At 47.3% G+C, this 23337-nt stretch overlaps 4 protein-coding genes and 1 non-coding gene across 15 annotated transcripts in view; 4 read left to right on the top strand and 1 right to left on the bottom strand.

Annotated features, from left to right (window-relative positions):
* Positions 1-2059: 2059 nt before the first annotated feature.
* Positions 2060-2131, bottom strand: trnae-cuc (transfer RNA glutamic acid (anticodon CUC)). Its single transcript has one exon. It is a non-coding gene; the product is annotated as a tRNA-Glu (tRNA).
* A 209-nt stretch (positions 2132-2340) lies between these two features.
* On the top strand, positions 2341-17746 carry LOC130374172 (nuclear receptor coactivator 7). Of its 10 annotated transcripts, none has more exons than XM_056580800.1 (17): positions 2341-2371; positions 3292-3465; positions 5316-5509; positions 6986-7056; positions 7183-7290; positions 7383-7448; positions 7735-7860; positions 9161-9345; positions 10547-10701; positions 11093-11731; positions 11867-12038; positions 12432-12573; positions 13611-13736; positions 14431-14583; positions 15018-15113; positions 15236-15309; positions 15963-17746. In XM_056580800.1, exons 2-17 carry the CDS (start codon positions 3428-3430, stop codon positions 16096-16098), a joined length of 2481 nt encoding a protein of 826 aa, XP_056436775.1. In that variant the 5' UTR covers positions 2341-2371; positions 3292-3427; the 3' UTR covers positions 16099-17746. The 10 variants fall into 10 exon arrangements, with proteins under 10 accessions (XP_056436775.1, XP_056436778.1, XP_056436774.1 ...); XM_056580803.1 differs by lacking the exon at positions 2341-2371 and adding an exon at positions 2372-2772 and having other exon boundaries at positions 11156-11731; XM_056580799.1 differs by lacking the exon at positions 2341-2371 and adding an exon at positions 2394-2733.
* Positions 17747-17846: 100 nt separating this feature from the next.
* LOC130374174 (adenosine 5'-monophosphoramidase HINT3-like) lies at positions 17847-19682 on the top strand. The gene is made up of 5 exons (XM_056580806.1): positions 17847-18355; positions 18760-18877; positions 18982-19051; positions 19336-19462; positions 19595-19682. The coding sequence occupies exons 1-5, from the start codon at positions 18113-18115 to the stop codon at positions 19655-19657; spliced, it is 621 nt and encodes a 206-aa protein (XP_056436781.1). The 5' UTR covers positions 17847-18112; the 3' UTR covers positions 19658-19682.
* Positions 19683-19859: 177 nt separating this feature from the next.
* On the top strand, positions 19860-21633 carry LOC130374175 (adenosine 5'-monophosphoramidase HINT3-like). The gene is made up of 5 exons (XM_056580807.1): positions 19860-19944; positions 20041-20158; positions 20324-20393; positions 20755-20881; positions 21027-21633. The coding sequence occupies exons 1-5, from the start codon at positions 19861-19863 to the stop codon at positions 21072-21074; spliced, it is 447 nt and encodes a 148-aa protein (XP_056436782.1). The 5' UTR covers position 19860; the 3' UTR covers positions 21075-21633.
* A 368-nt stretch (positions 21634-22001) lies between these two features.
* Positions 22002-23337, top strand: part of ppp1r13bb (protein phosphatase 1, regulatory subunit 13Bb) — a 29227-nt gene continuing 27891 nt past the window's right edge. For both annotated transcript variants that reach the window (XM_056580793.1, XM_056580792.1), the window contains exons 1-2: positions 22002-22361; positions 22659-22820. In XM_056580793.1, the coding sequence (XP_056436768.1) occupies positions 22812-22820 (9 nt within the window). In that variant the 5' untranslated portion in view covers positions 22002-22361; positions 22659-22811. The remainder of the gene's footprint in view (positions 22362-22658; positions 22821-23337) is intronic.

Here is a 23337-nt window from a genome sequence, read left to right as displayed (position 1 = left end):
TGCTGTTGGTCCTGTGGTGAAGTGTACATCGGTTTTTGGTCTGTTAGATGGCATCCATCTAGTGGTTTGATTGCGGCTCAATATCTCTTTAGCCGTGGCTCGGCTGTTGTGCAAACAACGCCACAAACACGGTTGATACCGTTCATTGAATTTGTGGTAGATTTTATACGAGCTGGAAGATATTATATGTGACAAACCAAGTCTGATGTTTAATCGGTCAATCTCTCGCTCTCTCTCTCTCTAGCCTGTCGCTCTTTATAGTCAATCTATCTCTCTCTCTCTACCTTATCTCTCTCTCTATGGTCGGTCTCTCTCTACTCCATCTCTCTCTGTCTCAACCCTATCTCTTTCTCTCTCTACCCGTCTCTCTCTCTACTCCATCTCTCTCTCTCCCTAGCCATCTCTCTCTTTCTACTCCATCTCTCTCTCTTTCTACTCCATCTCTCTCTCGTGCCCCTATCTCTCCCTCATTTCTCTCTCTCTCTCAATCTCTCAAACTCTGTTGCTCTCCCCTTACATTCATTCTTCCTCCCTGCCTCAGTATATGGATGCCAGTAATCTCTTTGATCTTTTATTATATTCCCTCTTCCAGCAGTCCGCTGTAATGGTCCCACTCTCAGGAGGAGGCCCGGAGCTGAACCACAGAATATACACAAAGTGTATATTATTACAAGAAGACTATTGTGACCACATATCAGCCAAGTGCCACGAATACCTAACCCTAACCTTAACTCTCAGCTGATCCTGTGAAACCTATGATCTATACTATCATCACGGTATCAACCCCTCATTACCTCAATCCCATTGCTTTTTCCCAACGCTGATAATCCTGACATGTTTAAACACGTTTCCTGGCCGAACCGCGGACTGTAGGGGTGGACATGGCTGTTGGGTGGGGTGGACAGTTGGGATGTCCTGGCACTGCATTAAAGGGCTGTAAAGGTTCCCAGTGAGGTTAACTCTTGAAGGGCAATGATGCTACCCAGAACCGGCAGGCTCCCGGCCAAACTAAACCCGGCTCTGAGGGGCCGACGGTCGTCCACAGACCAATCTGTTGCCTCGGCGGGTTGAAAGTCTGAGCAGCTCGAAGGAGGGACAGGCCGGCGCCATGGCGATTCCTAAGACCGCTTATCTCCTCTTTTCGTGATAATACTGTCAAAATAACTGCCAAGACACATAGCCGGTCAGGAACCGGTTAAAGCCATCACTGACCAATCGGGAGCCGCGGCTGTTTTGGTCTCTGTCTCCTTCCCACCTTCTAGGGAACCAGGGTACACAAATACACACCATCCCTCCAAGTTATCGAATCTGCCAGAAAGCTATATTCTTAACACAGCAAAGTAATAATTTGTAGGCTTTAATGTATTTTTGAATCTTTTATAGACTAGTTCTCTCTTTATCACTCACCCTTTATCTTGGGTATAACTTTGTATGTAATCACACAGGCAAAAATACCGTAAGACTATTGTTATTTAATCAAATCAATTGTTTCCAAGTTGTACATCCACACATGCGCGCACACGCTCACACACAGAGAGACACATACGCGCACACACATACACACACACATGGCTGTGACATGTCAGCATCAAGATGCCGAGGAGGCCCCTTCAATGGTCGTTAATTTGTTGTGAAACAGCGCTATCTGTTGCTAGACTTGATATTTATTTTTGCGATGGCACATGCATTCCTTCCGCATGGAGGACATACGGACATACCTAACCTACCATCATGTGCCATCGCACAAATAAATACCAAGTCCAGTTAAAAGACACAGATTTGAAACTTTAATCACCGGCATTCAGCAATGTCTTTTTTCTGAAAAATAATAAAATGATTTCCTTATTATTATTATTTTGCCTCTTCAGGTTGTTTTGCTTAACTATTGATACAATGTTTCCATAGCTTTTGAGTAACCTCGTGGGCGGCATCGTTTTCAGACCGATTTTTTTTTTATTCGATTTGTCCATCAAACGCTTTGATTCGGTACATAAGAACAGCTACATGCGACACATTTCATTGATCACCTCAAACGGATAGGACTTGAAGAAAAGGTGCGTTCCCTGACCGGGAATCGAACCCGGGCCGCGGCGGTGAGAGCGCCGAATCCTAACCACTAGACCACCAGGGAAACTGTATGCTCAACCGAAGCTATACATATTTCAAAACTCAGTCACACCAGCATATATCTGTAAATAGTTATTATTTTATTTAAAAAATATAACGAATTTACAAAAGCACGCAAGAAGAATCTAAATATAAAATAAATTAAATCTTACTATAACCAGTTAAACTGCGATGCGCGTACTGTGCAGGACGCTACGCGAGGGGGCGCAGTCGTGTGTATTTACGTTTGAAAGATGAACACAAGGTATGTTGCCGACATCCTCTAATGTTACTTATCACGCTGCGTCGAAGCCTTTACGTTCACTCCACCCAGACATCACCCCGAGAGTCACACAACACCGACACACCGGTTTAAACAGAGAGTCACCCTGTAAAACTACGCGTCGACCATTGCTAACTGCCTTGATGTCAGCTCGTTCGCAGGTTGCCATTGTCTAGTAAACAACCCTCCTTACTGCTAGCCGATGTCGCTAGCTCCCGTTAGCATCAGCTGCGGGTCCTACGTTTGACTGAACCTACCTCCCGCCTGCCGCCGCCGCCGCTGCGCGTGAGTTCGGCCTGTTTGAAGCGTCGCCGTGGATGTGTTCTGCGGACGTAGCGTTCAAGGTGCTTAAAAGCGTCGCCGTTATCCTGACTAACTAACGGGTATGTGGTGGTCATGTTGCTGTTTTTATTGGCCTCTTATCTGGCCGTCTGCCTGCAGGTTAGTTATCCGTGATCATGACACTGACACACCGATAACATGCCGTTTTCTTCCGGACACTTTAATAACACGACTGGTTCAATGCTCTGTGTTTTGATTTCTTGGCTGGACAAGACTCTTGGATCTCGTACAGCGGGTGGTTTGCACCACTGTTCACGTGTTTCTCTCGGGTTGTGTGTTTACAACCAATGTGGGTTTGCATGACAATGCTCTTAACGTCACACATATGATGGAAACCTCACACTGTAGGTAAGTAGTGTTTAAGGGGCTTAGCAAGGCGTAGCCTCGTTTCTGTTTGCATCTGACACTGGGGCTTGTCCCTGTGGGTGTGCAGTGATCTCAGCGGGCTGTTAGGGAGCCTCCGTCGCCCTAAAACAATTTCCATCGATATTTATGGACTCCCAATCTTGTGACGCACCCAGTTATTCTGCTAATCCCACCGTTCTCTGCTCCCCCAACAGGAAAAGAGGAGAGGTTGACGCTAGCGCAGATTGAAGAGCTCTGTTCCTAAAGAAAGGTGTCTGCTGGTTTGGACACACAGCGTGTGCTTGTTTCTGTAGCTTGTTTGTTTGCATGCGTCGCTGAAGCCCTCGCCTGATGGAGAAGCGAGAACGGAAGCCGGGGTACTTTGCAAGGTAAGGGTTAACGTTTATGCATGATTGTGGTGTTTCTGCACTGCATGTCAGTTATTTTTGGTGTATTTCTGTACGGGTGCTATAAGTTGGCTTTTGATTTCAGTTACTGTGTGCAGTGCTTGCAGAAGAGCAAATATTGAGATTAAGATTTGTTATTGTAGTCTTTTAGAAGTACTGCTGTTATTTCATTAGCTAACCTATTTATCATTACTCTTCATTCTGTGCTATGAAAGGTGTCTGAGTACAGAGATGCTGGTGGAAAGGTGGCATGCATCACTGCTCTTGCATGGACGGTTGAGCTGCGGTGGTGTACAATTACAAATTCGATCAAAGTGCCAGACGATACTGTGTGAGAGGGAGGGTGCTCAAAAGATGCTTGCTACGGCTACACATTGTATACCAACAACACTCCAAAGAGCATTGGACCTGCTGCAGAGTGACAGACAGCCAGATGGTTTGGGTGTGTCTATGGGGTTTCGCATAAATGCGTGCTACCTGTTTAGCCCGGGAGGAAGTCTAACTGTAACAGGTGGGGGCGTGCATGCGGCACAGATTGTCTTAGGGCGTCTACCGTAGCAAAGCTGTCCACGCCTGTATGGACTTGAGAGTACCTGCATGTGGAAGTGGCGGTGGTGGAGGGGGAAATGGCCTAATCTCTGATATAACACACACCTACCCCCCCAACCCGCGCCACATGGCCGCTCACTTCCTATGGTACAGTGCAGCACGGAGCAAAGGTCGACATGGCATAACAAGAGTGGACATACGCAACTGCTAGTGCTCAGTGTCAGAATGTATTCCCCCCCCCCCCCACACACACACACACACACTTTCCGTTGGCCATTCCACTACGCCAGCCCTAACGCGATAACAAAAAACACACTCCTCTTTCGGCCCCCGGGCAACACCACTTACTGGTCAGTCACACGCAATGCATACGAGATGATGTAATGTGTCCAGATCTCTTTGCCGTATCGGTCTCAGTTTCATGGCACTGCTCACTCATGGCCCGGGTTTCAATTCCTCCCTTAGACTCTCATTGTTGTTATTATTATCATGGCTAGCGGCTTCCTTTAGTCTCATCGATGCACTTTGCAAGATTTGCCCAGTGTTTCCCGGCGTTCTCCCGTGGTAATGGACCCTTAGCAGAGACGTCTTGTAACGCTGTGTCATCACTCGTGCTCTCATCAACGTTTAATCATTCGGAGGAGGAGCGAGAGGGAGAGAGTTGACAAGGAAACGTCTGGGAGAAAGTTTTCCTGCTGATGCTGTCTCTATTTGAGAGGCAAACTAGTGTTATGGAGTGTGAGATTATGAGTAATCAAGAACAATCCTGGTGAGTGAATTTGAGATTTGAACCGTCGATTTACATTTAGGGCATTTAGCAGACGCTTCACCAAAGTGACTTACCGTAAGTACATTTGTCAGAAGAAAAAACAATATATCGCTGTAAGGATGTTCATAGAACCAAGTGCCAAGCACTGACAAATGCTAGGTCAACTGACAATTTGTGTACGGTCATTCTCGTACACAAAGCTAGTTGTATAAGATGCTCCACAATGCTAAGTACTATTTCTAAGTGCAAAAACATACAATAAGTGCTTACTTTAAGTGCCAGGCGTACAGCATACAATGAGTGCTCAAGCGGGATGTTTGGGGGGTGGGGGGGGGGGGGTGTGTAAGGGAAGGCTATGCAGAGTCTAGGTGATTTGTATTCAAATAGATCATTGTTTTCTTAGTGCTTATTTGGAAATTAACTAACCATGCTAACCAGGAAGGCCAGGGCCTCCTTCCCTGCCCTTCTCCTCTTGCTGAGGGAACCTAATCAACACAAACGTCTCCTTCTCCAGGTTGAAGAAGCGGCGGCAGCTCAAGCAGAGCATATCAGAGAAGAACGCCCATGAGCAGAACCCTGCGCACCCGCTGCCCAAGTCGCCGTTGATTTCCTGTCCAGACGCACAGAACGGCGCCGAGCCGACGGACGGGGCCGAGAAAGCCGGCGAACCGCAGTCGAGGAAGGCGGCGAAGCCTCCCTCGGACTCAGGTGAGGGCCCCCCTGTGACTCTGTGAGCCATTCCATTGCTTTCCCCCTACATTCATGGAAGTCTTTCTCACGGGGGTCAGACATGCAGACGTAAACGTAAACGTAAAAAAAAAAAAAAGAGCGAGCTGCTTCTGTTTACGTCCGGTACGACTTGTACGACGTCCCTTAACGAGGAGGCGTCCTTGACCTACAACGGTTCCGCTCCGAACTGGTGTGAACGCGGGTGTGTTCGGTCACCAAGGTTACAAGAATCCTGAATGGAACCGGGTCCAGAACCCAAGCTACTTTGGTGGGGAAGGGACTGATTGTGGATCAAACCCAGGACCTTTGAGGCTGGGACTCTAAACAAACCCAACCACTGAACTCTCACGCCCCTAATAATCACAGCACGCGACGTTTGAGTAGCACACCGGTCGATATGTTCTGTAAAGAATCCCGAACAAAGAGGTTTTATTTGTTTTTTTTAACTGAGCGGTTGCATAAGGTCAACAGCCTGGTGGGGAGTCGTATGCTGAGCTCGGCCCATATTGACGGTGTTGATTGATTGCCATCACCGGCCGGCCGGAGATTGGGCGAGCCGTGTGTCTACCGTTTTTTTCTTTTTTTTGTCGCTCAGTAAGAGGACACCCCAGGACCATCTGCGGGTGCATGAAATCCGAAATCAAATCAAACACAAAGCCTAGCCTGGCCAGGGATCAGGGCAATATAACCAACACCCGGTTTAATTTTCATCTACCCTGTGTGTACACAATGCCTCCCCGACGGGTGCCTTTTCGAACGGTGGCGCTTTATAAGCGGCAGAGTCCACGTCCACTCCGTCAATGATTCTCCAAGTGCGTGTTAAACAACACAAAGACTTCCCTGTAGAGCAAACTCCCTGGGGAGGCGGTTCGTCTTGCTCGTAAAGTTGTTGTTAACAACAAGGCCAACAACAAGGAAATCGTTGCCATCTGTGATGTCTTTTTTATTTTTTCTTCCCCCTTCTGTTCACGCTTTGATGGTTTGCTGCAGCACGTCTGCCACACACACAGATGCTCTGACCCTAAATATAACCGAATGCTCGTCTAGAGCATTCGGTTATATATTTTTGTTGTAACAAGATGCACTCATTAAGGTCGTCGTGGATTTATGTGGGTTGGAAAAGTGGCCGCTTTCGCAATGTTTACTTAGCCATTTTGTAATCGGCGGGCGAGGGGAAAGTCAAGACACTTATTTATATTTTTATTAGATAATGATTGGTTGATGTTTAAGGTGATCACAAGATTATCTTTTGCAGTGTTGTGCTCATCGGAAACTCAATTAATCTTCGACCCACTCTCTCGCTGCCTCTCTCTCTTTGCCTCTCACTGTGTCTCTGGCTCTCACTCTCTCTCTCTTTGCCTCTCACTCTGTCTCACTCTCTTTCTCTTTGTCTCACTCTCTCTCTCTCTCTCACTCTCTCTTTGCCTCTCTCTCTGTCTCTTTCCCGTGTACCAGCAGACAGTTTAAAAGCCGTCACCAAGACAAAGCGGGAGAAGAGACGACCCCCTGGGACTGTGGAGTTTACCGTGAGTGTGCAGCGATGCATCTTCAACAACAACGCTCCAGTCTGACGCCTGCCTCTTTAAAACCCAGTCGCCGCCCACTGGGCCCCAAGTACCACCTGAGCGCCTGTCCTCCTTACTACCTCACAGGTGGGGCTGGACGACACCCTCAACAGCATCGCCCTGCGCTTCAACATCACCCCCAACAAGCTGGTGCAGCTCAACAAGCTGTTCGCCCGCAGCGTCTACACCGGGCAGGTGAGAGGTCGCCCCGTGCCGCCGCCACGCCTTGCTCCCTTCCTGTGTATCGTCTTTGATTGGCTAACGAGTGTGTCCGTCGTGATCTGCAGAAGCTATTCGTCCCGGATTTGAGCCAATCGGAGACGGCGCCCCAGCCCGCTGAGAATGGCACGCAAGTAAGTGTTCAACGATGTTCGATCGTGTTTGACCACAAGGAAACACGGAGGGAACCGCTGTAAGCGATAAGAAACCAAATTGTCGTTTGGAGTGTCCGTGAAAGGGCCCCATTTAAGGGATCAGCCTACCGTCATGCCCAGTGGACTAGACCACTAGTACACTGATCGATCCACCACGCATCTGGTTGGGCACTCCCTGGTTGTGAACCCGGAGCTTTTAACAGTAAGGTGGTCAGGCTCAGGTCCACGTTGGACGCAATGTCAGCGTTCTTATTATTCTCCACAGGAGGGCGTCTCCGACAGCAGGCCAGCGAAGCCCATCCAGCGCCACGCGTCCCCCCCCTCGGAGGACGAGAGCCCCACCACGGTGAAGTTCATCAAGATGAGCTGCAAATACTTCACCGACGGCATGGTAAAGCATGGCCGCACTGCTGCCCCTGATACCGGAGCTCTGTCATTCGCTGTCCAGTGGATCCTATATCCATCCCGGTGGAAGCCATAACTAGATTATGGTCATGGCTTTTCCTGACGCCATGCGCCCCCATTTTAGAGATGAAGGGTAGAGGGGTTGTTGAATGTTTGTTGAACCAGAGATTTGAATGCAGATGAACATCTCTTTACAAAATTCTTAAAAGGGTCTCCTCTATTCCAGCGGTCTCCATAAGGTGCTCTATTGTTATGCTTTGTCGTATTCCGTGTCGACTCATTTAGCATTCATTAGAGAGTGTAGAGTTCACTGAAAACATAGACATATTCACGGTGGCGTATTGGAGAGGCAAAGACTGGCCTGTAAAGAAATACAAGTAGATTTGGAGCTGCATTTACTTTCTGGATGAAAAGCAATATAGCGTGTAGATTTCTGTTCATAGTATTTATTCAGGGGTTTATGTAAAATAAAAAAAAATAAAAATGTATTATGCAATGTGCATAATATGATTTAAAAAAAAAAATAATAATAATCGGTATAGACAATTGTAAACTTTTAATACTTGCTGCTTTTATCCAGAAAAGGCCCAGCTATCCCGTTTCCTTGTATTTGTTTACAGGCCAGTCCCGGCCTCTCCAATATGGCGTAGACGAATCCCATCACCGGGTCAATGTGCCGTCTGTATATATGTCTAGGATGGACATGTTGCCCTTCTTTTTTTTTTTACATAAATTTCATATGAGGGGAGTGAACACCCCCGGCAACTCACTGACCTCTACTGGATTTATCCGAATGAGTCCGAACAGTAGTGCTCTTCCTGCACCTGTCTCTAACCCTGACGCTGTGTTCACACTGCACACGTCCGTTGACGGATGAAGGAGGGCGTGTCTGACGTACAGGGGAGTCGTCTTTGTAAACCCAGCCGGCAGCCAATCAAATTGCCTTTCCGCTATTAAAGCCGGCTTTTTCCTGCTTCTTCCTTTCCTGCTTGTTATTGCAAAAATGGATCCCGTAGTCGCAAGGAGAGTGTTGCTTCGCGTAGCAGTAGTTTCCGCTCCATTTTCAAATCCCCCAAGTAGCGTCACAGTAGTGTATTTGCGTTTCTTTGCATAACGTGATCTGATTGGCCGACGGATCCGTCGCTGCCTGAAAGGTTTTACATTTCTCAACTTTTTGAGGCAAGCATCGGAGCCGCGAGACGGGCGGGACCCACAATGCATTTCGACGGACGTGTGCAGTGTGAACGCGGAGTGACCATGTCACTGCTCTCTCTCCTCTCCCCCAGGGCGTGGTGGGCGGGGTGCTGATCGTCACGCCCAACAACATCATGTTCGACCCCCACAAGTCGGACCCGCTGGTGATCGAGCACGGCTGCGAGGAGTATGGCCTCATCTGCCCCATGGAGGAGGTGGTGTCGGTGGCGCTGTACGATGACGTGTCGCGCATGAAGCTCAAGGACGCCCCACCCTCGTAAGCCATCGCTCTGGTCCCACTCGGGCGCCTCTCTGGCCTTGCTCTGGCCCCCTGCTTTGGGCCCCACTCTGGGTCCTCTCTGGGTCCTCTCTGGGTCCTCTCTGGGTCCTCGCTCTGGGCCCCTGCTCTGGGCCCCTGCTCTGGGCCCCCCGCTCTGGGCCCCTGCTCTGGGCCCCTGCTCTGGGCCCCCCGCTCTGGGCCCCCCGCTCTGGGCCCCGCTCTGGGCCCCGCTCTGGGCCCCGCTCTGGGCCCTGCTCCGGCCCCTCTCTAGCCCTGCTCCGGCCCCTCTCTAGCCCTGCTCTGGCCCCTCTCTAGCCCCTCTCTAGCCCCTCTCTAGCCCCTCTCTAGCCCTGCTCCGGCCCCTCTCTAGCCCTGCTCCGGCCCCTCTCTAGCCCTGCTCCGGCCCCTCTCTAGCCCTGCTCCGGCCCCTCTCTAGCCCTGCTCTGGCCCCTCTCTAGCCCTGCTCTGGCCCCTCTCTAGCCCTGCTCTGGCCCCTCTCTAGCCCTGCTCCGGCCCCTCTCTAGCCCTGCTCTGGCCCCTCTCTAGCCCTGCTCTGGCCCCTCTCTAGCCCTGCTCCGGCCCCTCTCTAGCCCTGCTCTGGCCCCTCTCTAGCCCTGCTCCGGCCCCTCTCTAGCCCTGCTCTGGCCCCTCTCTAGCCCTGCTCTGGCCCCTCTCTAGCCCTGCTCTGGCCCCTCTCTAGCCCTGCTCCGGCCCCTCTCTAGCCCTGCTCTGGCCCCTCTCTAGCCCTGCTCTGGCCCCTCTCTAGCCCTGCTCCGGCCCCTCTCTAGCCCTGCTCTGGCCCCTCTCTAGCCCTCTCTAGCTAGTTGGTATTCACTATATTATATAGTCTGCTCCAATTCAATTGATACTTTGTTTAAACTACCATCCCTCTCTGTTTCGATGCAAATTCCTCCTAAGCTCTTTCCCTGTTTCCTTGTAAAGTTTGACTTCCATTTGGTTTTCCTTTAGTATCCCGTTCCCCATGTCAACATGTTTTTATTCTGTTAGTACCATTACTTAAGTTGGTTTTGTAAATTCACCTTGTTTAATTCAGTTCAACTCTTGTTTTCAGTTCCATCTCATTTTTATTTCCCCCCCCCCCCCCCCCCCTTTTTTTTTTTTTTTTTCAATCTCACTTTTCTTTTGCCGCCTGGTATGTGTGGTGCCACATGAACGACCCCCCCCCCACCTCCCGCAGCGAGCTACCCCAGGATCTGTGTCCTGTCTACAGGCCCGGCGAGTGGGAGCAGCTGCCCTCGGTGCAGGACCTCAACCCCTTCAGCCGCTACCAGGCGCTGGAGACCAAGGGGCCCATATTCCTGGACGACATCAGCTCCAACTACTCAGAATGTGGTAGGCTGTGGATCATAAATCCCGATCCGTCTCAGTGTCAACGAGTTCAGTTTTTTTTTGTTTTTTTTGAAAGACGCGTTTCCGTCTCCAAATCGATCTTGCTGGTGTTATTTAGAAATTGAGCATATTGACCAATGCAGTAGATTTGAGGGTACGCGTCATTAAATCAAATGAAGTCTAACTTTATTTGAAGATCGCTTTTTACTAGAAACGGCAATACAAAGGGCTCTGAAAGGGAAACGACGCAACAGGGACATACAAATGAACACAATTAGAACACGCGACAGTACCACATAGGAGAGCCGATTGAGGTTAGATATAACATGTGAGTGAGTCCAACACCACTGACCACTGCACTATCCTGCCCCCGGTCCACAATCTGCATGGCAAGACCCAAAGGTGTCCCCGCTCCAGTGTAACCCCTACGGTGCCCTCCGTTTGTCCCGAACCACAGCGAGGGAGGACTGTGGTCTGGTGGACAAGACCCCTTCGGACGAGGGCTTCACAGAGCTGGAGCCCACCCTGAACGGGAGTAGAGACGACCGGGACCCAATGGCCCCCGCACCCCCAAACGGGGGTCAGCAGGCGCCCGCGGGACCCCCGACCCTCGACCCGGAGGAAGAGCCCACGGCGTGCTCCGCGTGTCGAACGGAGGAAGAGGAGGACGAGGGCGTGGCCCCGAACAGCTCGGTGGAAGACGCCGAATCCCTGAAGTCGTCCGCCGAGACGGAGAAACGGAGGGTTGCGAGCAGGGAGGCGATCGACGCCAAAGACGGGAACGCTGCCACGTCTCCCGGGAGCCAGGGGTTTGTGAGCTGTGACACGAAGGGACGGCAGGACCCGGTGCTGAGTCGGTCGGACTCGGGTTCGGGCGTGGAGGCTGATGGGAAGGACGGCCGCGAGGGTCTGGCCTCGCAGGAGAAACCCCAAGGAGAGGCCAGTGGACTGAGCGCGGAGGAGAGGCGCAAGAAGACCTACAAGGCGGAGATGAAGTCCTGGCTGCTGGAGAGGATGCAGGCTCCGATACAGGGTAAGGGGAGGTTTTTTTTCAGGGTTCTTGAGAAATGATTACAACCCCCAACATCCCTTCTGCTGATGCAATGATTTTTTTTATTGCATCAGAGGCGGAAACGTGTTTTGCGTCGTCTTCTCCATTTCCCAACAGACATGCTCCAGTCCTCGGAGGAGAAGAGCAAGAAGCCGCCCATGTTCCTGTGCTTCAAGTTGGGCAAGCCCATGAGGAAGTCGTTCGCCGTGGCCATGAACTCCAGCCCCGCCCACTCGTACGGCGGCCGGGGAAAGCAGCCAGAGTACTGGTTTGCTGTGCCTCAGGAGAGGTGAGCACAAAACACGCAGAACGTCATTCATGACGTTCTGTGTGTTCATGACTCAAAGTGACTTCACTTTTCTACTGCAGCTATTGAAACCATTTGAAAATCTCCGACCTCGAGTTTCTCAAGAATAAAATGCACACATCCACCTGTTACCCGATCCAGGGAATTTTTTCCTTCTATATTGTCCTATTCTGGTAAACATTCAATAGACGGGCATTTGTTTTTGTACATTTCAACATTACCTATGTCTTTATACCTACACTTTAAATTCTAAATTATGATATTTAAACTACCTCTCATCCTCATATTGGGGCTCTTACAGCCGGTTTAAGCAGGTTTAGATTTTTCAGGCCGGTCCATGACGGTAAACCGATGCCTTGTGTCTGGGTGCCCCAGGGTGGACCACCTGTACGGCTTCTTCGTCCAGTGGTCCCCCGACGTGTACGGGAAGGAGGCCCGCGAGCAGGGCTTCGTGGTGGTGGACGAGATGGACATGGTCGACAACTTCTTCAGCGACCCCGCCTCCTGCAGCTGGGAGGTAAGACACACCGCAGCATGAACTCCCTTTTTGGTTCGGGCCCCGGACAGCCGAGACACTGCAATGTCCCGCCCCTGAATCCACTGTCAAACTGTCACTCAAAATGTCCTTCTTGTAGACCAGGGGTCTCAAACTCAACTTACCTGGGGGCCGCTGGAGGTAGAGTCTGGGTCAGGCTGGGCCACATCAAGTATTCCACCAAAAGAAGTAGCACAACTGACTCAATCTAAGTTAATGATCGGGCTATAATTAGACCACGTTGGCTATGTAAACACTGACAACTGGGGACATTTCAGAGTGGTTGGTGGAAACCGGGACATTTTAGCGTCCTTTGGCTTTTGTCGATACTCAGGACATGCAACTCAAAATTGGGACTGTCCCGGCAAAACCGGGACATCTGGTCACCCCTATCACAAGCGATAAAAAAGCTTGTCAAGCGACTCTGCAAAAATGTGCGTTTGACAACAACGCGCGGGCCGCACTAACACTATCCTTTGATGTCAAGTAGGGGGCCACAAAATATCATCCCGTGGGACTCAATTGACCCCGGGCCGCGAGTTTGAGATCCCTGTTGTAGACGAAGGCAACTTTATATAGAACTAGAGCCTATTAACATATGGCGCTAGGTCTAGGTATGGCTGTAGGCATAAATATATTAACCGAGTCCTGTAGTGAACGTCATATCAGGATATCTCTCCTTTGAGGCAGAGCTCAACCGATGTATCCTTTGGTCCTTTTTATCGGCCGCTATTGGCCATCGGTATCAACGTATTTATTAGGTGATATGGACATTTTATCAATGGTGTTTGTTGATTTATAAACTTGATCACCTCTTTATCAAACCTACAACCATAGAATACAGGACGATATCTCTATATTCTCAATTTCTACGCCCTAATATCGGTGTCGGCATCAATCCAGTATCCGTCGGGGAACGTCGACCGTTGGGGTCGCGTGGCTCACGTGGTGACCCATGTGTTGAGCGCCTCTTCATTCCTGTGTGAATCTAACTCGGAGAGGGCTTTGTTTTCCCCCAGATCATCACCGTCGACGAGGCCAAGCGCAGGCAGAGCTTCAGCAGCTTCGAGGCGGACCTGTCGCTGGACGCGCTGCCGCTGCTGGGAGAGAGCAGCGCCCTGCTGCAGGACACGCACGTGGAGAAGGTGAGGCCACAGCCTCCCCCCAGGCCCCCCCAGGCCTATCATACCACCAGGGGTGGGTGTGGTTAGCCGTTACAAGCCGTTTCTGACATCAGGTGGGCGTGTCCACCTAGATGTGCAAAAAGGCTTGTATCGGCTAACCACACTCACACCTGGTGGTATAATTGGTCACCTTTTAATGGCAGCTTTTTGTTTTGTATGTTTGTGGGGGCGTTCTTTATAGGTGTTGAGGGAAATTAATTTGATTTTTCAAAAAGCATTTAATTAGTATTGTGTAGGGTCTTATCCTAGCTATCTTTGTTGTCTATGGGAAATGTCTGCACGTAGCAATTGTGAGTGCTTGGCACCTGGTTCTATGAACATCTTAACTGTACCGACAGCGATATATATTGTTATTTCACTGTCTTCTGACAAATGTACTTATGGTAAGCCGCTTTGGATAAAAGTGTCTGCTAAATGATGTAAAATGTTAAAAAGGGTATTTCCCTTTTTATTATACTTGGTACTTGTGCTGTGTCACCCTCATTTCCGATGTGGTACTAACAAAGCACATCTTTTCTTATTAATGAAAACGTAAAACACAACCCCAAGCTCATTAGCGTTCCGCAGACCTGTAAGGCTACACCATCGTATGGCAGGCTTTGTTCCCTGCATCCATAGTGTGTCACCTGTCCCTGTCCCCCCTCTGTCTCTTCAGCTGGCCAGTCGCCTCCCGGCCCGGGTGCAGGGTTACCTCTGGAGGCTGGCCTACAGCTCCCAGAACCACGGCACCAGCCTGAAGACGCTCTACAGAAACCTGCTGGAGCTGGACAGCCCGGTCCTGCTTGTACTGAAGGACATGGACAACCAGGTGAGAGGGAGAGCCAGGAGAAACGCAAGGGATAACCGCGTCGGCCGTTTTTCTTGTATGGTGTTTGAGATTCGCGTCGACGGTCAGTTGCAAGGAGAATAATGGAACATGTTTGAGTTATTGTGGGATCAGCATCGCTCTACTTTGAGGAGTTACAACATTGTCTCATGGGATGAACCCTTGACTTCTTCTTCTTGATCAATACGTAGATAGAGAAGGCACTTTGTGTAAGGCACGTACTTTGGCTGATCAGGAGTTTGAAATATGACCTAATATCTTGGAACTCCATCCCGTTCACACACACGCACACACACACACACACACACGCACGACACAGTGAAGGGACTAGCTCAGAAAACAAAGCTGTCATACTCTCTAATACAAACTGCATGCAAACTCTGCATCCCGATAACTTGTGCTGTTCTATGTACCAGATCTTTGGGGCCTTCTCCAGTCATCCCTTCAGAGTGAGCGAACACTACTATGGCACTGGAGAGACGTTCCTCTATAGCTTCTGCCCTGAGATCAAGGTTGGCCCCCCCCCCAATACATCGTTTCCATGCACACAAAAGATCAGTTTTAAATGTTTAATCCGAAAATGATTAGTGTTGCAAAAAGGTTGAGATTATTGTGTTTGTATTCCTCTTTGTAGGTGTACCGCTGGACGGGGGACAACTCTTACTTTGTGAAAGGCAATATTGACTCTCTGCAGTTTGGTGGTGGAGGGTGAGTCTGACTAGAGGATCAGGTTCCGTTGGGCCAGGCTTGTCCTGTTGTGCATCAATCCCATCTCTGCAAGCAACCCTCACCCGTTTTGTTGATTTGAGTTACCAAGGCAATTGTTTTATATTTTTTAGTTTTCTTCTGCCAAACGTACTGATGGTAAGCTGCTTTGGATAAAAGAGTCTGATACATGCCCTAAATGTAAATATAATGGTTCTCAACCATGGTCCAAACTGTACTTAGGATGTTGTCGTTTTACCTGCCTGAGTGGATAAAAAAAAAATGCCGGCCAATCACTGTTTTTGAATAAGAAACCCTGGAAACGCTGAAACCTGTCAAATGGCGAACTCCATCCACTATCGGCTGGTCGACTTCATGTTGGTTTCAACCCTGTTCTCTTATCTTTGCCGAAGACCCCGTGTTTAAAGGCCCCCATCGCACCTGATTCCCCACACATCGTTTCACCACACGCTCATCCATATCTACAAACGGTATTGAATATCTATAGCATGTAGAACCCTAATCTGGCTCGAGCACCGTCGCTATCTCCGCCGGTGACCTCTGGGGTTGAGGAACACTGTGTGGGCCTATCCTTCCACAAGCTATCTATTGCCTTTCATCTGTCTCCCCCCCCTCCCCTCCCCTCCCTGCTCCAGGGGTCAGCTGGGGCTGTGGCTGGATGCCGAGCTGTATCGGGGCACCACCAGCGGCTGCGCCACCTTCGACAACCAGGCCCTCTCCGCCCAGCGGGACTTCAACATACACAGCGTGGAGGTCTGGACCTTCGAGTAACACCAGCCAGCTCACGTGTTCGCGTTTCAAATCTTAGAACCGCAACCCCATCAGCTATATCTACTACTTGCCTAGTCTATTTACACCACTAGGTGGCAGCACCCAGCTTCCCAGATTACCACTACACTTGTTTTGACACAAGAACCAGGGCAAGCAGGGTATGAAGCAGACTTTGAGTGGGTTCTCTGCTCCTTGGTTGATGATGAATATATATATATATTCGAGCTGGAATGATGTCATTCGAGAAGGGTATTGTGTTGTCTTATCTCATTGGCTGTGTCGGACCAATCACAACGCCTCTAGTTATCCTAGCATGCAGACTGCCTTGGCACCATATGCTCCTGAGAGAAAAGGGAATGCTTACGGATGCTCTTCAGCTTATGGCTTTCAGGGCCGGAGTTGCCATAATGCAAGAGCAAATGCACCTGTATTTAACGAAGAGTAAAAACAGCAATGGTGCAAAAAACCTATCCATGTTATACAGTTATGTGCTAATAACAAAGGGAATGTTTGGTGAGGTATATTCTAATCGTCCCAAAGGCAAACCAAACAAGACACTCCCTTAAAAAAAAAAAAAAAGGCAGGAAACTGAGTGGTTGTTTACAATGAGAACTGACTACCTGTGACGGTTGTGGTTCTCGTATATTTCTCGTACGTGGTTGACTCAAATTAGAATGCAAGTGCATCTCCACCATAACTGTATATAGTTTGCATTCCACAACCCCAAACGACTGGCTAGCCAGAAGGGTGGCCTTTGGAAAGAAAGTTTTTTGCTACGACCAATGATGTATATATTTAGTTTTATCGCTATTCTCTTTTCAGTTTTTTTGCGCGTTTGTCCTTTTTTATACCCATTTTTTTTTAATTTGATTTTAAATCTACTTTTACAAAGATTGTTGATGATTTTTAATTGGTTTTATTCTTTTATTTTATACACAGGGAAAGTGATTTTACGCTGCCTTTCGGTTTCGTTGGTTTTACCAGCACAAGGCTTTCTGCGAGCACTGTCCAGAGGCTAAAGTAACTGGGGTCAGTATTTATAACATGTGGATATCATCGCTGGAGGGCCTGGCACCAGTATTCATTTACAGGATGCCACTTTGCACTACAGTACGCCCCTGACAAACCCTCCTATTCCGTTGCTGTACGACCGGCACCCCCATCCTACACATTGAGTTTGTTCCGCAAGTGACACTTGTCTTCGCTTTAAATAAGGGAAGCAGTTTGTCCGAGAAGCTAGATCTATCTTGACGGTTTTCTGTGCACTTAGATTGAATTTGACTAACCAAGACCCCGATACTAACACAAGATTAACGTATGGTTGTAGCCTGTGATTTCCACCCTGACCGTAACATGGGTTTTGTAGTGTGTATGCAAACGTGGAATTGTGGGCCACTGTTCCTGTTATACGCACCACACTAATCACATGGGCACTGGCTTTGTGTGAATATCAAGCGCTGGTCTGTTAATCTATTGCGGTGTTTGTAACTGTGAATATGCCATAAGTATTAATTCCTGTGAATTCAAAACTGCCCTATTCTGTAATAACATTGAGGATCTATCTATTTATTGTGTCATTTATTGCTACCAAAACTTAAATAAATGTTTAATGTATTCATCCTTAAAATGACGTGTGTGTGTTATATTTCTGTTGGGTTGTTTTATTAATAATAATAATAATAATAATAATAAATTGTATTTATAATGCACTTTATATTCAAGAATCTCAAAGTGCTTCAGAGAAAAAAAATAACAAACTATTAAAAGGGGAACCTCAAAGAAAGTTTAGCTAAATGCTCTTTTAAAGAGCCTACTCTGCCTTACTTATACCTCAAGTAACTAAAATCCTATATATTCAAAGACAGGCTAGTCACTAACATTAACATTAACACAAATATGGGACCCGTGCGAAACAGAGGAGGAAATGGTCAAGTCGGTTGAGGTGAAGGGAAGACGTACCATCTATATCCGGAATGATCGGTCCATGTTAGGGTGGAACTGAATTATCACGTCGATGGAAGTTTTGAACGCGTCACGGTGGACCTGTGCGGTTTGTGATCTGAACCAGCCTGGTTTAGTGTTTTTAGTCAGACTTCCCGTTGCGATGGAACAAATAATGACTTTCAGCCGATGCTGTGGAACAACAGAAGAGGAGCAGTCTAGTAGAAGTAGAAGTAGTAGTAGTAGTAGTATGGACGATTGTATTTTTTGTTTGATAAGCAATGGTGAAGACGAATATACGGAACTGGTTCGAAAGGTATTGTTAAGATAAATTATGAATATAGCCTGTTATATTGGCGATCCTTTTTTAGTACATCCAAGTGAACCTCCTAAAATGGCGCAATTTGATTGGTTCGCTATCTCGGGATTTGAGATCTCAATCCTGCGCGACGGTCGTCTCGTCAAGCTACTAAAAACAAATAAATCCCGGCAAAAAGTTATATCTTGTTTATTTTTGGAGTGTTCACGTGTAGTATGCCTATTTACCTCAGGCTCCGTGAAGGCAATAACTATTCACTTCTCCTTCGGCGAATAATTGTTAATTATTATTTTACTATCAAGAAGACTTACTTCAACTAGTTGAGATGACAACTGTTGACCTATGTACTGATATTGCGTTAGAGGTTATATATTCATGTAGGCTATATACTCTTTAAACAGAATGACGACATGGTCTGCTTCAGGGATATATACCCGGCCGCCCCTCACCACTTTCTGGTCATCCCAAGAAAGCACATCAAGAGCTGCTCATCACTCACCAAGAAACACGCTCCTCTGGGTGAGTTTTCGCGTGCCCTGCGCCTCTGTCAAGTTAATTGAACCATTGTTTGTTTTTTTATCATCCCATTAAGTGGATTAATTAACCCGATATTTATGGAACAGTTCAACAAATGGCGGATATGGGCAGAGCTGCACTACGAGATCAAGGCATTACTGATATGCAGGACATAAGGTGAGGGTGCTTGCAAATGCATCCAAAGACCTGTGCATGCACAAACCTTTGCTGAACCTATGAATGTAAATTGTAGTTGTTTTTCGTTTGTTTTCATTGGGATCATGACCCATATAGACAGGCGGGTAACCCTGTAAATGAATCATGTGGTAGGCCTATATTGTGCCTCACTTGGCGAGATATGAGTGTTTTCGATATTTAAATCCAACTTTATTTTTTTCTACTCTCTTGTTTGACTTGGTCGAGTCATCGATTGATTCCTATTCCTATGGCTTGATCTTCAGGCTTGGGTTCCACCAACCTCCTTACATCTCAGTCGATCACCTCCACCTCCACGTTCTCGCCCCTGCCAGCAGGATCGATGAAAACATGCTTTATAAATTCATCCGTCGCACCAACAGATTCATTAGTGTAAGTGTTGTTCTGGCTGCCATAAAAAAGGGGGGAAAAATAATTTCTTGTTAAGTTTTAAGTGTCTGCTGTTTACTTTAGAATTAGGCCTACGTTTAAGGCCGAATGAAACCCCCTTTGTTCCCTCTGCAGGAAGAAAATCTACTGATGTTATTAAATTCGGGAACTTCAACAGAAGGAAGATCAAATAAATAGATGTTGTACTTTGGACCGGCCTACTGTCTGTCTTCATTTTATCCCAGCTACATTGTTTTGGTCCGCGATGGGCGGGTCCATAGTGCTTCGTCATTCTTCGCTCCTCCGACTCTATGAGTCCATTCTACATTGGATTCATTACAATACACTAGTAATAGGTAACACTGTGTGCCATAACCGTGTTATAACATATACACAACACCATGTCCTCATCTCATATACCGGATGGGGACTGCCTGTTCTGCTGCATCACCACCAAGGAGAAGGAAACCGAGATTATTCTGACCGTAAGAAGGCTGTCCGGTTTTGTTGCAAAACGTGTTTAAAATACTACTGTGTAAAGTCGATGAGCGCAAGACTGTGTTTCTCTGCCGAGTTTACAGGATGATGAACTCGTGTGTTTTCGTGACTCGAAGCCCGGAGCCCGACACCACTTCCTGGTTGTTCCCAGATCTCACTTGGGGAACTGCTCGTCGCTTCAGAGGGAACACATACCACTTGGTAAAGATTTCTCAGCGCAGCTCCAGAGGGTGTGTCGCTGTTGTTTATTAGCATGCCAGAGCCAGACATATGAGCACGTGACCAAGACGCGTTTAGGCAATAGGCTCTTTATTTTTTTTATGTTAATAATAAATCCATAAATTCCGTATTTTCTTTTTTAAACAGTAGAGCAGATGAAAGAGATGGGAAGAAAAGTTTTGGAAAACAACAAAATAAGTGACCTTCAGGATGTCAGGTAATTTATTTTCCGATTATTCTTCCATGGCATGTGGTTAATTATGTTATTATACATGATTACAGAAAGGTTCACTGTGGACAATGACCAGATGGCACCAAAACGACGGAGATGAGTTTATTAGGGACAGGAAATTGTCTTTGAGTGGGCTCAGATTCAATTAACAGTTAGTCGAGGTTGCTTCTAGCTCCCTACTTCCCCTGTTACTAGGAATAGAAAATACAATGAATACAGCAAGAAAAATAGGCCTACGTTATAAGTGTCCCATCCATGAGCTGTTTTTCTAAAGCATGATCTATCAATTAGTAAAAACAAGATTGCGTAAAAACCGGCTTCACCTTTGGATATCGGGTGTTCGCAGGATGGGCTTCCATTTGCCTCCCTTCTCCTCTGTGCCTCACCTCCACCTCCACGTTCTGGCCCCCGCCAGTGAGATGAACAGCAGGTCCCTGAGTCGCTACGGGCCCCAGTCCTACTGGTTCATCACGGTACTGTCACTACACCCTAAAATCATGCACCGCATTGAACCGTTGAACCCGGCACATTGAGTTCATGAAATCTGTTTATTGTATGCTTTATGTTGTTATTTGTTACAATATCTGTCTTTTGAAATCAAATGTTTCTCTCTTGCAGGTGGACAACGTACTTCATCAACTGAACACTCAAGGAAAAGTCAAATGAAGATATTAACACACTTTTGAGTTATTAATCACTATGTGTGTGACAGTTAAAACAGGGGATATATATTGATATATATTAAGTTGAAAATGTATGTAACTATGTATGTGTATCTTTGTTAAATTAAACTGCTCTTCTAAATGGCTTACCGTCATAGTGGTCACTTTCCAGCAACTTCTCAACAGGTGTTACTTCCAGCCCCAACATATTTGCAAGACTAAACAAACTGGAAAGACCAAAAGATCTGAAATATTAACTTTGATTAAATATTCATTATTCGTTGCTATATTTTAGATCAGCCTGTTTAAGTTTGTGTTTTTATTTAAATACTGTTTCTGTGTGTCATGGCTCTTCCGTCTAACTTCTTTGCAAACGCCTTGAGTTCTTCCACAGCTACACCACTTGGTGTCGCTAACTGCCTACATTTAATTAGTTCTATGAAGAAAGAAGAATTACAAATTCTTTATAAATATATTTTTCAGTAAAAAATAAAACAAGGAATCAGAAGGGTGGGGGCCAGCAGCCTAATGAAATGGATAACATGCATGCACATTTAAAACAAAGAATGTAAATGTAATTCATAATCTTAAATTTATATCCCAGCAGCTGCCTAAAAGTTTATTAACGGTGTTCTCCAACCCACCATATCATGTATAAATATATTATATATATTATTTTATTTATTCCATATGCTGACAATGATTTGAAACTATGTCTAAACCTGATGGATGGGTAACAAAATCTCCACTTTCAATCAATCACGATGATTCACCCCACGTTATCAGTCACCTCATAATGCTATACACGTGTACAGAACTAAAAATACCAAGAGTAAAAACATGAATTAATATTTAATTACAGACCACATTGAACATCGACATTCCAACGAGGGCGTGGCTTTCACAGCGTTCCCACTAGGCCCCGCCCACATCCCCCCGTCGTCAACAACTGGATCCGAGCTGTTTTCGACACCTAGCTTTGCTAGCGTATTAGCCTTCGATCACCTACTGCACTCCACCGATCCATCGATCCGGGAATTTAAACACCGCCTACAACCCATCTCGAATCAACCCATCTCCGTTTTGTCACGCATTGCGGTCCACTAAATGTCGACTTAAAGCAAAAGACAACTTAAAACTCATCTTGGATTCCGTAGCACACCTCGGCTAACGACGTAGTCGGGGTTAGCTGACTGACAGCTGGCTAGCTCCCGACTCCCTGCTCGATGTGGCCGCAGAGGAAAACCAATTCGATTACGGTTGCTAAAAAAATGATTCTGTTTCGACCTTGGTGAGTAAAGTCTATATGTGATCCGGTGTTAACCGGTTTATCTCAACAAATTGGCCGTTCACGTTGAACGAGGGAGCTAGTAGTGGTGGGGGACTAGCCCCGCAACCAGCGGCTTGTTGATGGCTGAGGAATCCCATTTCTAGGCCAGGGTGAACTCCATAACCAGCAGCGGTGTGGGGAGTTTAACCCACTACTTTCAGACGTGGATCCACGACTTGTTAGAGCCATGGCCCTGTGTATTATTATCAGCAGCTAGGAAACGGGTGTATTATTAGGCTGGGCTATTTTACTCCACAGAGCCAAACGGAGCACATTTGGGTGTCCTGAGACCACGGTCTTTACTCGGCAAGGAGGCACCTGGCCGACCGTACCCCATCACATTACTGGGAGCTGCACCCTCAACGCTAATCAACCGATGTCCCCTCGTCTTGACCTTACCACGCTGCCGATATGATGCCAGTAAGTAGTTTATGACATTCTGAATGAGCTTCACTGAAAGAAAATGATGACATGCCGATGCGAGGTGCTGAGCTGTTTGGGGGGGGTCAAGCTCACGCTGGTGATGTGCAACCACCCCACCCTACAACATGGTTAACCTTGGAGGTGCTGATCTACACGTGTTACTGTCTCTCCAAATTAAAACGTCAGAAGGCAAATCTGTCACCGTGTAGTCTTCCAAAAGGTTCTCGGTTGAACAGGGCGTACCATGCTCATTTAAAATCAACAGTTGTCCTGCAGCAGGGATAAAACGTCCTCATATGGGAGATTAACAATCATGTCAGTACCAGAATCCTCTTAAAATGGTAACATTGAAAGTATTAGCGTATTTATAATGCTTGTAAATTGTTTTAGTGCTGTGGGCCTAATGTGGTCAGATAACACTGATGGAATGTACTATCATTCTTCACGTTGAAAGTTTCTCGGATTTGATGTTTCACAAGGTTATGAGGCAGTCAGAATCTAAATGGCATGTTTT

This window comes from Gadus chalcogrammus, chromosome 21, assembly GCF_026213295.1.
Source record: "Gadus chalcogrammus isolate NIFS_2021 chromosome 21, NIFS_Gcha_1.0, whole genome shotgun sequence".
NCBI classification, from domain to species: Eukaryota; Metazoa; Chordata; class Actinopteri; order Gadiformes; family Gadidae; genus Gadus; species Gadus chalcogrammus.
The sequence above is the reverse complement of the archived record's forward strand: the minus strand, read 5'-3'. Positions and strand labels throughout refer to the sequence as shown.